The following is a 10,958-nucleotide window of genomic DNA, read 5'->3' on the forward strand; positions in this document are numbered from 1 at the left end:
CCAGCCCGGCCTCCGCTCCGGCCCGCGCCACCGCCCCTGTTTTGTTTCCATGGCGACAGGCGGCGCGGGGCCTGCTCCAAACATAACGCGCAGTGGAAAACATGCGGCTCGGGGGACCCCCCCGCAGTCCCCGCTCGGGGCCGAGCCCCGAGGGGCCCCGGAGCAGTCCAGGCCACGTGCAATTTGGCAAGAGCCCCCAGAGCCGACCCAGGCACGCAAGACCCCCTTCTCCGGGGCCTGCCGCGCCTTCGGGGGTTCGGGGCTCCACTCGGCCGAGGCGCCGTGACTCTCCGCGGCGCCGTGACTCTCCGAGGCGCGCCTGGCCGGCAGCCCCGTCCCGCGGCGGGAGCCGCCTCTGCTTGGGCCCGCGGCCGCCCTCCCCCCCAAGCTCGCGGCCCCGCCCCCAGCCGACCGGCTACCGGTCGGGCCCGGAGAAGCCGCGCCCCCCTGGGGACGTCCCGGGATCCCCGCCCGGAGCGACGAGAGGGGCGGGGGCGGGGGGCGGGGCCGCGCACGGGCGGGCCGAAGCGCACAGGGAGGTGCTTCCGGGACAGAGGGCGGGTAAGATGGCGGCGCCCATGGAGCTGTTCTGCTGGTCAGGGGGCTGGGGGCTGCCGTCAGTGGACCTGGACAGCCTGGCCGTGCTGGTGAGGGGTGGCGCCGGAGCCCTCTGCTGAGCCCTGGAGAACTGGGGAGGGGGGCCGAGCTAGCCGAGCATCCTTACTTTGCCAGGGCTCCTCAGCACGGGCGCAGCGGGGGGAAACTGAGGCAACTAAAGAGCGTGCGTGGTCGATGCGGGCTCAGTGCCTGATGCCCTAGTTTCTTAGACTTAGTGCATCAATGGAAAGAGGCCTGGCCAGGGGTTTAGGAGATGAGGTCTAGTCCTTGCTCATTCGTTACTGGCTGTGTGACCTTGGGGCACTCCCTTCTCCTCTCTGGGCGCTGTCTCCCCATCCGGAGGTGTACTAGGCTGGACTGTCTCAGGGATCTCCTTCGGCTTGGCACTCATGTCTTTCTCTCAGCTCCCTTTTCCTCCTCCTCCTCATTAAGCAGCATTCACTGAGCCTGTTGTTTGTTGGATTAAATGGCCCACAGCCAGGCTCTGTAGAAAGAGCTTTAGAGTCAAACTTAGTTCACTTCATTCATTCACTCCTTGACTTAAAAAGCGTGTATTAGGCTTTTTCCAAATACCAAATATTGCCATGAAAAGATGAACTCCCCATGAGCTGTTTGCAGAAAGGCAGTCATGTAAGGAAATAAATGTAATACAACATTCAGCTGTAAAACATAAATAGAAACAACCTACAGAGACTGCCAGAGAAGGGCATGGTCAGTGCTTCCAAAAAGAGGGATACTGGTTAAAACTTTGAGGGTAGATGTTTACCAAGTAGATGACAGGAGATAAGACAGAGACCACTGCACTCCAGTCTGGGCGACAGAGTGAGACTCCAACTCAAAAAAAAAAAAAAAGACAGAGGGAAGGATTTTCCTGAGTGATTTGTAATTATGGACTGTCCATGATCTGTGTTGTCCATTTATAAAATAGGAATGGTAATGTCTGCCCTTTTTTCTGTACTAAGCATAGCGCATGGCATACAGGTATTCAATAAATGTTATTTCTCTCCCTGATTCCCTTGTGGTGTCCATGGCCCTACCTCTCTGCGTTCTGCTTCCTTCACTATAGACCTATGCCAGGTTTACTGGTGCTCCACTCAAGGTACACAAGATCACCAACCCCTGGCGGAGCCCTTCAGGTACCCAGCAACCCTGGAGGGTGAGGAAGGGTGTATACAAAGGGAGGAGCAGAAGAGAGGCAGGGATGTGTTACAAATCTGTGTGGAAGGTAGCTAAAGGTCTGGTGGGTGTACTTCTCTCTCAATGTCAGGAACTCTGCCTGCTCTTCGGACCAGTCACGGAGAGGTCATCTCAGTACCACACAAGATCATCACCCACCTTCGAAAAGAGGTAGGTGACTTGATTGAGGGGCTGCCAGTGAGAGAAGTTCAGTCAATTCAGTACAACACACATTTATTGAGCACCACACATAGGCCATGCTAGACACAGTCTGATGGGGGAGACACATACAATGTCACCGTGGTGCAGTAAAGCAGTAGGCCAGAGATTAAGTACCTTCTGCCTGTCAGGCCAGGAGGGAGAGGAGCATAGGTTAATGACACATGAAAGGGAAAGAAGGGTGGAAGACAGGGTTGGCTCTGATGAACACTTCAGTGGTGGGACTGGAGAGACTTCTGAGGGTCATTTCCCTGGTTTCAGGAACTAGGCTGGGCTGGATATGGGGCTCAGGATGGTCAAGGCTTAGAGCCAGGTTGGGGAAGTTGAAAGCATGTTACAAGAGGAGTGGGCAGCCTACATTGTGCTCTTTACTCTGCCATTGGTTGTGTGACCTCCGGCAAGCTACTTTACCCCTCATAGCTGTGCAATCCTTATTTGTAAAACTAGGGAGCTTAGCTGGCATGTTTTCCAAGGGTTCTGGATTCACGATCTGATTCCAAGAGGGACACGTCAGAAGTGGGACTGTCCTCCTCATTTCTACTTTCCCAAAAGTTAAGGAGCTGGGGAATTAATGGAAGTTTGAGAGGCCAGCGGAGTAGGGATCCAGATTAAAGCCAAAGTTCCTGGCGGGACCTGGACTACTGCCCTGATTCCTTATGTATGAACAGAGCTTTTCCAGTTTCTAGTGTTCTCCTAAATTATTCCCTAACACAACCACATTGTGAGAAAGAGGTTTTTTACCCTCATTCTTCAAGGGAGAAACTGAGAGAGATTTAAGGGTCATGCTCATGAGGTTATTCAGGGACAAAGCTTACTCAGGATGCTGAGGAGCAGAGGCTGGAGCCTGGGAAGGTAGGACAGGCTGAGACATGGGGGTATGGGTGGAATGTGTATGTGGTGGGGGCACCTAGGCCGTGGAATGAAGTGGGAGAAATAGCCAAGAGCTGGGCATTGAGGAGACAAGCTGGGAGGCCCTGTGCATGGGTTCTGTGGGTCTAGGGAGTGTGAAGATGGCATCCCCCTAGTTCCTGAGGCATGGACTGAGGCCCAACCTGCATCTGAGCTCCGCTCTGCTTGCTTTGTGGTGTCTGGATTGGGGAAATTACTGTTAGAAAGTTGCCGTCAGCAGGCGTGCTTCCAGCTTTCCGTGGAAATTCTGGGAGCTGCTCCTAGTTTGTGGCCAGGCCTTCCTTCCTCCCCCCAATGGGCACAGGACCTTGACGGCCAGCGGGCTCCAAGGCCCAGGCTTTTTGCCAATAGCAACAGGCTACTGGCTGGGCCCAGGCAAGGGGCCCTTGGCGGGAAAAGCTCCTTGCCCTGCCTCCACTGCACTCAGAGGCCAGTGAGGGGGTACCCAACAGGATCCCTCTCTCCCTGGCGAAGTGCCCCTGCAGTCCCCAGTGTCTCATGGATATTTCTCCACAGAAGTACAATGCCGATTATGATCTGTCAGCCCGGCAAGGGGCAGACACCCTGGCCTTCATGTCTCTACTGGAGGAGAAGCTGCTCCCAGTGCTGGTGAGTGTGCCCAGCCTCCCAGCATTCATAGCCAGCAGAGGAAGGGGTCAGACATGCACACACTCACACACAGGCTCAGAGCTCTGTGGGGGCTGGAAGCCCACCCTGAATCAGGCAAGTACACTAGCTCAGACCTGCTTCTTCCTTCCTGCCCACCCAATCCAGATACATACTTTTTGGATAGACACCAAGAACTATGTGGAAGTGACCCGGAAGTGGTATGCAGAGGCTATGCCCTTTCCCCTCAACTTCTTCCTGCCCGGCCGCATGCAGCGGCGGTACATGGAACGCCTGCAGCTGCTGTGTGGGGAGCACAGGCCTGAGGATGAGGAAGAGCTGGAGAAGGAGGTAGCTCCGGGACAGGGCGCTGTTGTATGAGATGAGCCCAAGGACGATGGCCAGCAGTGGGAGGGGAGGTGGCACTGTTCCCGCAGCCGCGAGCCTACCTGTGTCCTCCCTCTAGCTGTACCGAGAGGCTCGGGAGTGCCTGACCCTTCTGTCTCAGCGCCTGGGCTCTCAGAAGTTCTTCTTTGGCGATGCGTGAGTCTGACTGCAGGGGGGAAGTGGGTGGCTTGGAAGAAGATACACACTCAGATGTAGCTGCTGGGGCTGTGTGGGCTCAGGCTCTGGACAAGAGGTCCTGAGACACACCAGCTCTGATGATAGTGGGGCTGTGTGTGGGGCCAGAGCCTGCTCGGCGGTACAGGAGGGTAGGGTGGAGGGCAGCCAGGCACAGAAGGGTACTCAATGTGCCCTTTATGCAGCCTTGGGATAGAGCCCCATTCAGGGCCAGGCCGGCGCCACCTGGGAAACTCTCCCATACCAGGTCCAGAACTGTGTGTCCCTCCCTGGTGGCCCCTGCCACCCAGAGCCCACCTTCCAGGACTGGCTCTTCCCCCTGCTCCATCTTACCCTTTCTCCCCATTTATCCTTCATCTATCCCATCCTCCTCTCTCTGCTCCAGCCCTGCCTCCCTGGATGCCTTTGTCTTCAGCTACTTGGCCCTGATGCTACAGGCAAAGCTGCCCAGCGGGAAGCTGCAGGCCCACCTGCGGGGGCTACACAACCTCTGTGCCTACTGCACCCACATCCTCAGCCTCTACTTCCCCTGGGATGGAGGTAAGGGGCAGACGGGTGGGGACAGCCCTGGGAAAAAGGGGTCGGGATCCAGGAACTAGGCCCCTTGCTCCTTCCTTCCTTGACCCTCAGCCGAGGTGCCACCCTTGCGCCAGACATCAGCAGGCCCAGAGACTGAGGAGGAGCCATACGGGCGCCGGAATCAGATCCTATCAGTGCTGGCAGGGCTAGTAGCCATGGTGGGCTATGCCTTGCTCAGTGGCATCGTCTCTATCCAGCGGACAACGCCCACCCGGGCCCCAGGCACCCGGGCCCTGGGCATGGCTGAGGAGGACGAAGAGGAATGATTTGTCCTCATGCTCCTAGGACTGGTTTTCTACTCTCGTGCATTCCAGAGGCCCCTGTGACTCCGCATTGTTGGTATAGCCAGAAATGGGGTGCTATCCTCCAGAATAAAGCTGCTTACATTGACTGGGATCAAACACTCTCCTTTAAAGGGCTGCCATTTTTCTTTGGCTGGTACCATGGGAGCCATCTGCTCGAGCCTACCCATGGGCTTGGCTTCTTTTGCTGCATCTGCCCTAGGGCTGACACTGCTTCTGCGCTGGCCCTGTTCTGCATCTCCAGGAAAGACAAATAGTCTCAGTTCTAGGTCCAGCTTTCCTAGTCTCTTTCTTTCCTTACTCCCCCTTACCCCCCATCTTGTATTTGTACAGACAGTGAGCTCACCCTGGGCCCGGGCCCAGTTTCCACAGGCAGCCAGCACATAGCACACATTCACACAAGCATGGGGGGTGGGGGACACCAAGGCTTTTTGATCTTTCCCTAGGGGCCTCTAGCCTCTGGCACCAACTAAAGGGGAGAGTGAGTCACCCAAACCACTGCTCCCAGGCTTACGTCACTGTAAGCTTGTCCTGGCCCTACTGTGCCCTCTTTAGCCACAGACAGCATGTGAGCTGACTCTGTCCCTTTAATGTGCATGCTGAGCCCAGGTGCCTCCTTGGACATCTGCTCCATCACTGGCGACGCCACAGGTAGGTGTGAATAGAGTAGCCAGGTGAGATAGTCTCCAGGAAGCCCACAGCAGGATCCTTGATGGTAAGAGGCACATCCTTGGAGGAGCTGGGGAGAGGGCAGGAAAAGCTGAGAGTGTGATCCCACCAAGATCTGCCCCCCTGTCTGCAGCCCGGTTCCCAGACCCCACTGTTGCCCTCACCGATTTAGCACGACCACCACTGCAGAGCCATCGGGATGCATCAGCGCCACTGTCTCCAGGCTGTTTTTCTCACTGGCCACCAGCCCCACTCTCTGGGAGCCCTCAGGAATGAACTTGCTAAATGTAGGAATAGGTATTGTCAGGAACTCTGGCCCCCAGGGACCCTCCCATCAAACCTTCATCTAAAAAGTCATCTGGGCTGGGCGCAATGGTTCATGCCTATAATCCCAGCACTTTGGGAGGCCGAGGTGAGAGGATTACCTGAGCCCAGCAGTTCGACAGCAGCCTGAACAACATGGCGAGACCTCTTTACAATAAATAAAATGCAAAATTAGCTGGACATGGTAGCACATGACTGTAATCCCAGCTACTTAGAAGGCTGAGGCAGAAGGACCACCTGAGCCCAGCAAGGCTGTTGTGGCCGTGATTGTGCCACTACACTCCAGCCTGGGGGACAGAGTGAGGTTCCAACTTACCAAAAAAAAAGTCATCTAGTCTGGGCCCAGTGGTTCACACCTGTAATCCTAGCACTTTGGGAAGGAGAGGCAAGAGAATTGCCTGAGCCCAGGGGTTTGAGATCAGCCTGGACAACATAGTGAGACCTTATCTCTACAGTAAATCAGAAAATTAGCTGGGTGTTGTGGTGTGCGCCTGTAGTTCCAGCTACTTGGAAAGTTGAGGCAGAAAGATTACCTGAGTCCAGCGGGTAGAGGCTGTGGTGGCTGTGAGCTTGCCACTGTACTCCAGCCTGGGCAACAGTGAGATTCAGACTCGAAATAAATAATAAAAAGTCATCTACCATCCGCTCCATGATTCCCGCCAAAGCTCTGCCTGCACTCTAGGCCTCAAGCCAGGCTGCCAGACACTGATCCCACCTGTATTGCAGCCCCAGCACCAGGCATTCAGGGGTTGTCTATGTCTGTCACCTAGGCATTTCCTGCCTCCATGGTGCAAGAGGGGAAGGGTGTGCCTCTCCCAAGGTTCCCACCCTAAACACCTTCCTGCTCCCTCCTGGTACAGGGTGTTGTAAGCCTGATGCAGATAATAGGCCTGTATGGAATGGTACCCGCCCTCCTCACCTGAAGTGGCCAAGGTGATAGAACATGGGTTGTTTGTAGAATGTGTCCTTGGTGATATCTACAATGATAGGGCTGTCCACAAAGTTGCGCACCCAGTTGGGTCCTCCTTCAGGGTTCAGGGCAAGGTTCCAGTCGGTCCAGCCGGTTACATGGTACAGAAGGTTCTAGGGTAGGGATGAGGGAAAGTGACAACACTGGAGTTCCCCAGAGGGTGTAGGTAAGGGTCACTGGGGAGAGGGGGCTATGGGTAGGTCAGCGCTCTGAGAGGGGCAATTCTCTCTCCTTAGTGTCTCAGGAGAGGTGGACTGTGAAGATGGAGGTATCTCAAGGGAAACTGAGAAGCTGGAGGCAGGTCCAACTGCCTGAGACCCCAGCATTTGGGAAAGAGTGGGGCATGCAGACCTGTGACGGGAAGGCAAGATAGAGAATCCGTTTCCCAAAACTGGCCCAGAAGGCAGGCAGGCTGAGGAAGAGTTAGAAAGCTGTTTGTCAGCCATTGGTGAGATCAGAAAGAGGCCTGTGGTGGTCCGCTTTGCAGGAAGAGACACAGGTGGCTCACCGTGATGATGCTGTGACTGTACTGCATCCCTCGGTCCCAGGAGCCCAGCCGCACGCTCTGCTCCCAGAACTTGGAGCCCACACAGGCCTCCGAGGCAAAGAGCGTGGTGTTGGGGAACAGGCGGTGTGTCTTCCCCAGGGTAGCGTCTGCTGGAGCCAGAAAGTCCAGGTACCAGTGGATAGCGATGCCATGGACATACTTAGCTGCCTCTGGGTCTGATAACACCTGCAAAGGAAAGGGAGGAGAGCCAGTGGCCCTGAGTCCTGCACAGAGTGCTCTGGAAGAGAAGCAGGAGTCCTGAGAAATGGGTGGTGGGAAGAAGGCAACTAGAGAGGGCTCAAGACACAACCATGAGACCCCGGAGGCCCAGAGGGGCAGGGAAGACACTCAGTTTGGGAACTGCTTCATTTGGATGCTGGGTTTAGAGGTCACTGGGGCACTGGGGGTCTCGGGCCTTACCACCTGTGCCCAGTGGGGCAGCAGCAAGCGCTGGTCATCCAACATGAGCAGGAGGACGTCCCGGTGAGTACTGTTGGCGAGGGTAGGACCCAGGTCTCGGGCAATGAAGTCTCGCTGATGTTCAGGGGTGAAGCCCAGGCACTGGAAGGGGTACCCAGTAATCAGCCCTGCGGAAGGCTCATTTTCGGCTGTCACTGCCCAGAACCGTAACTTGTACTCCGCGTAAGCATCCAGGAACCTGGCGGGAGAAAGGCCATGAGTGAAAAGGCCAAGAAAGTGGACCAAGACCTTAGGAAATGGAGTGGGACTGACGGGCCCATTTCTGATGGCCCTGGAGGTAGAAAGGTGAGCTGAGAAGGGACAGATCTGGAGGTGGGACCAGGTCGAGAGTTGGGATGCAGACCAGAATGTCCAAAGGGGAGGTTGGTCCAGACCCCACAGCCTTGCCGATCCCTTACTTGACAAAGTATTTGGCCCAGGCCTGGTGGTAGTCATCCCCCGGCTGACCCTTGAGTGACCCCTTCCCATTCACTGCTCCATTGGTCTTGAGCCAAGTGGGTGACGTCCAGGGGCTGGCAAAGAGAGAGACAGGGCGCGAGGACAACTGCAGGGCTCGGTGAATCAGGGGTATCTAGGGACAAAGGTGAAGAGAGACACCCAGAGTTGGAACACACATGGACTAGCCCAACCAGTGCATCAGGTTCAGCCTTCAGCCCCCACCCTCAGGACAAAGCAGGGCAGGTGACAGGTCCTGTGTCTCTCTGCAGACTGCTCTAGCCAGAAGCTTCTCAAACCCCAGGCACCAATGCCTTTGGGACCTGAGACAGCCAGAATGCCCACCTTGAGCTTGGTGTCTTCCTCTGGGAGGCTAAAGTTAAGCATCTGGAAGTCATTAGGGGTATCAGCATAGGTGTAGATGCGGATAGAGAAGTCGCAGCTGGCCATGGGTACCCGGATGATGTTATACTCGATTCCTACAGAAAAGCAAGACCATGGTATGGGACTTAGCTTATCACTGACCAGTCCTCAACAGTGTCTGAATCAGGACCAAGGCAAGTTGGACTCTGGAGTTGGGGCCTGTGAAGGCCAGCACTTGGGTAAAGCCCAGGCCTTTCTGAGCCTAAGAGTCCCCAAGCACTTAGCAGATGATTGATAGGGCCATCTGTTTCATTGAGCACTAAGAGAGTAAGCAAATGTCAGGTATGTATGGATGTCAGAGTCAGAGAACAGGTCAAAGAAAAGTGTCAGTTGTGTCATCTTGTCCCTCTCCTCCTCACCTTCTTCAGAGAAATATGACTTAAGTAGCAAATCCTGGGCAGGGGGTGACAGGGCAAGGATGTTAAGAGCAGCAGCATCTGTCATGGCCCCTCCAAATCCCTTCACTTTCTGGAACTTCTGCTCTGGTTGCAGGGTCAGTAGCAGCCCTGCAGATATCCACAGGATAAAGAGTGTCAGCGCATAGGGAGAAACTCCATGGTAATCACTGGCATGGTTCATCAGGGGTAAGGGGTGTAGCGGTTACCTGTGCCCGTACGATTGGCCTGGATGGCCCCTGTACTCAGCTCCATCCGACGTCCACTGCGTGTACTCTCATAGCGGCTGAAGGTGCCAAGGGCAGGAAAGGTCAGGGGGTCAAGAGAGTCACAGTATGTGGCATTGCAGACACAGACCACTGAGCTGTAGCCAAAGCTTTTGGGGATGCAGGGCCGGGCACCTGGGAGGGAGTACAAGCAGAGGCAAGGGCTGAATGACAACGCAGAGAACCGACACCCTGGTTAGAACACACAGAACAGGTCTCAAAAATCCTCCCACTGTATCCCAACCCCAAGGTGGGTCTCAATCACTCCAGAGGGTTTTTTGAGCACCTGCTAAGAGTCTACCGCAGTTCACCAGAAGACTACCAAAGGAGTACAAGGCAGAAGGGAGCCTCAGTGCTACCTCCCGGCTCCTTGACTCACTCACCTGATGCCCACGGCACTGCCTGAAGTAGAAGCAATCCTGTGAGGCTGGCAGCCATGATGCTTACCCTCCTCAGCTGTTTGCAGCATTCCTGAGAACAGAATGAGGAGTAGCTGGAAGATGAGCCCCTCTCCACCCCCAGCTACTCTCCTGGACAGGGTGTGGCTTCCCGTGGGTGCCCATGGCCTAGTTTCCCACCTTCGTTAGGGATGGGACAAGGCCCAGAGGCACCTGTGTGCAGACTTCCCTACAACCCTTCTGCTGGTGACAGCTTTCTGCCTACACTAAATCAGGACTTTCCTTACTCTTCCGTCCCTCCATCTGTACCTTGGTCAAAGAGCCATGATGGCCTGGGATCAAAGAGAGGCTGTCATTTATTGAATTCCAGAACCTGGATAACCAGAACTTGAGAAGCAAAGTGACAAGGCCAGTTGGGATCCCCGGCTCACTTACCTCTCTGGAAGGACTTGAAAACTCCATCACCTCAGCGTCACCGGAGGAGGAGAAAACTGCGAGGGTTCCAGAGTGCCTGAAGGAGAAAGGATCCTCTAAATAATAACAACGATGCAGGCGCCCGCTGTAGCTATAGGTACCCAGTCAGCCCTGCAGGTTAATTCCGGCTTCATGTAGTGGATGGGTCATGTGATAATGATGGGAGTGTCACATGACACAGGAAGTGAGGCAATTGCAGCCATATTTCTAAAGGGCAGTTGACTTCCCCTGAGCTATTGGAGATTAGATACCCTATGAAATTCTGGGAGGAACATGTGGATGACAATTCTAGGGAGCACCTAGAACAAAGATTCGAGTGGAGAATTGGGCAGAAGCTCCTAAATCCCGGAGGATGGGAACCACAACAGGTGTATTGCTTTTTAGAGAAAAATTTCAAAGAGATACTCAAAAAGGTGATATAAATAAAAAGAGAAGAGATTCACTGTGGACTGATTTTGAACTATAGAAGCCCGGGACACATTGGGGGGCAGACATACCAATATTTACACGTAAAGACAGAAATGGTAGCCAGGCTCGGTGGCTCAGCCTGTAATACCGCACTTTGGGAGGCTGAGGTGAGTGGATT

The 10,958-nt window shown here is 55.0% G+C and overlaps 2 protein-coding genes across 5 annotated transcripts; one reads left to right on the forward strand and one right to left on the reverse strand.

Annotated features, from left to right (window-relative positions):
* On the forward strand, positions 1-5,090 carry MTX1 (metaxin 1). 2 transcript variants are annotated; one of them, XM_008050088.2, is made up of 8 exons: positions 1-647; positions 1,685-1,754; positions 1,886-1,965; positions 3,439-3,531; positions 3,697-3,879; positions 3,995-4,071; positions 4,496-4,650; positions 4,741-5,090. In XM_008050088.2, exons 1-8 carry the CDS (start codon positions 102-104, stop codon positions 4,953-4,955), a joined length of 1,419 nt encoding a protein of 472 aa, XP_008048279.1. In that variant the 5' UTR covers positions 1-101; the 3' UTR covers positions 4,956-5,090. The 2 variants fall into 2 exon arrangements, with proteins under 2 accessions (XP_008048279.1, XP_008048280.1); XM_008050089.2 differs by lacking the exon at positions 3,439-3,531.
* On the reverse strand, positions 5,081-10,527 carry GBA (glucosylceramidase beta). 3 transcript variants are annotated; one of them, XM_008050090.2, is made up of 11 exons: positions 10,334-10,527; positions 9,884-9,971; positions 9,444-9,635; positions 9,199-9,345; positions 8,762-8,895; positions 8,380-8,552; positions 7,922-8,159; positions 7,463-7,687; positions 6,904-7,067; positions 5,825-5,941; positions 5,081-5,730 (listed from the first exon to the last, which is right to left on the reverse strand). In XM_008050090.2, the coding sequence occupies exons 1-11, from the start codon at positions 10,358-10,360 to the stop codon at positions 5,625-5,627; spliced, it is 1,611 nt and encodes a 536-aa protein (XP_008048281.1). In that variant the 5' UTR covers positions 10,361-10,527; the 3' UTR covers positions 5,081-5,624. The 3 variants fall into 3 exon arrangements, with proteins under 3 accessions (XP_008048281.1, XP_008048283.1, XP_021564251.1); XM_008050092.1 differs by lacking the exon at positions 9,199-9,345 and having other exon boundaries at positions 5,561-5,730; positions 10,334-10,524; XM_021708576.1 differs by lacking the exons at positions 9,199-9,345; positions 9,444-9,635 and having other exon boundaries at positions 5,561-5,730; positions 10,334-10,467.
* Between the last annotated feature and the right edge of the window lie 431 nt (positions 10,528-10,958).

Source organism: Carlito syrichta, unplaced genomic scaffold (genome assembly GCF_000164805.1).
Source record: "Carlito syrichta isolate Samal-C Ts95f unplaced genomic scaffold, Tarsius_syrichta-2.0.1 Scaffold142960, whole genome shotgun sequence".
Taxonomy (NCBI): domain Eukaryota; kingdom Metazoa; phylum Chordata; class Mammalia; order Primates; family Tarsiidae; genus Carlito; species Carlito syrichta.

Bases quoted from the DNA above. Each gene is read 5' to 3' on its own strand.
- MTX1 (XM_008050088.2), top strand. From the start codon at position 102: ATGCGGCTCGGGGGACCCCCCCGCAGTCCCCGCTCGGGGCCGAGCCCC. The intron at 648-1,684 runs GTGAGGGGTGGC...CCTTCACTATAG, and splicing joins TGGACAGCCTGGCCGTGCTG to ACCTATGCCAGGTTTACTGG. The intron at 3,532-3,696 runs GTGAGTGTGCCC...CACCCAATCCAG, and splicing joins AGAAGCTGCTCCCAGTGCTG to ATACATACTTTTTGGATAGA.
- GBA (XM_008050090.2), bottom strand. From the start codon at position 10,360: ATGGAGTTTTCAAGTCCTTCCAGAGAG. The intron at 7,068-7,462 runs GTGAGCCACCTG...TCCCTACCCTAG, and splicing joins ACAGTCACAGCATCATCACG to AACCTTCTGTACCATGTAAC. The intron at 5,942-6,903 runs GTGAGGAGGGCG...TCCTACATTTAG, and splicing joins TATCACCTTGGCCACTTCAG to CAAGTTCATTCCTGAGGGCT.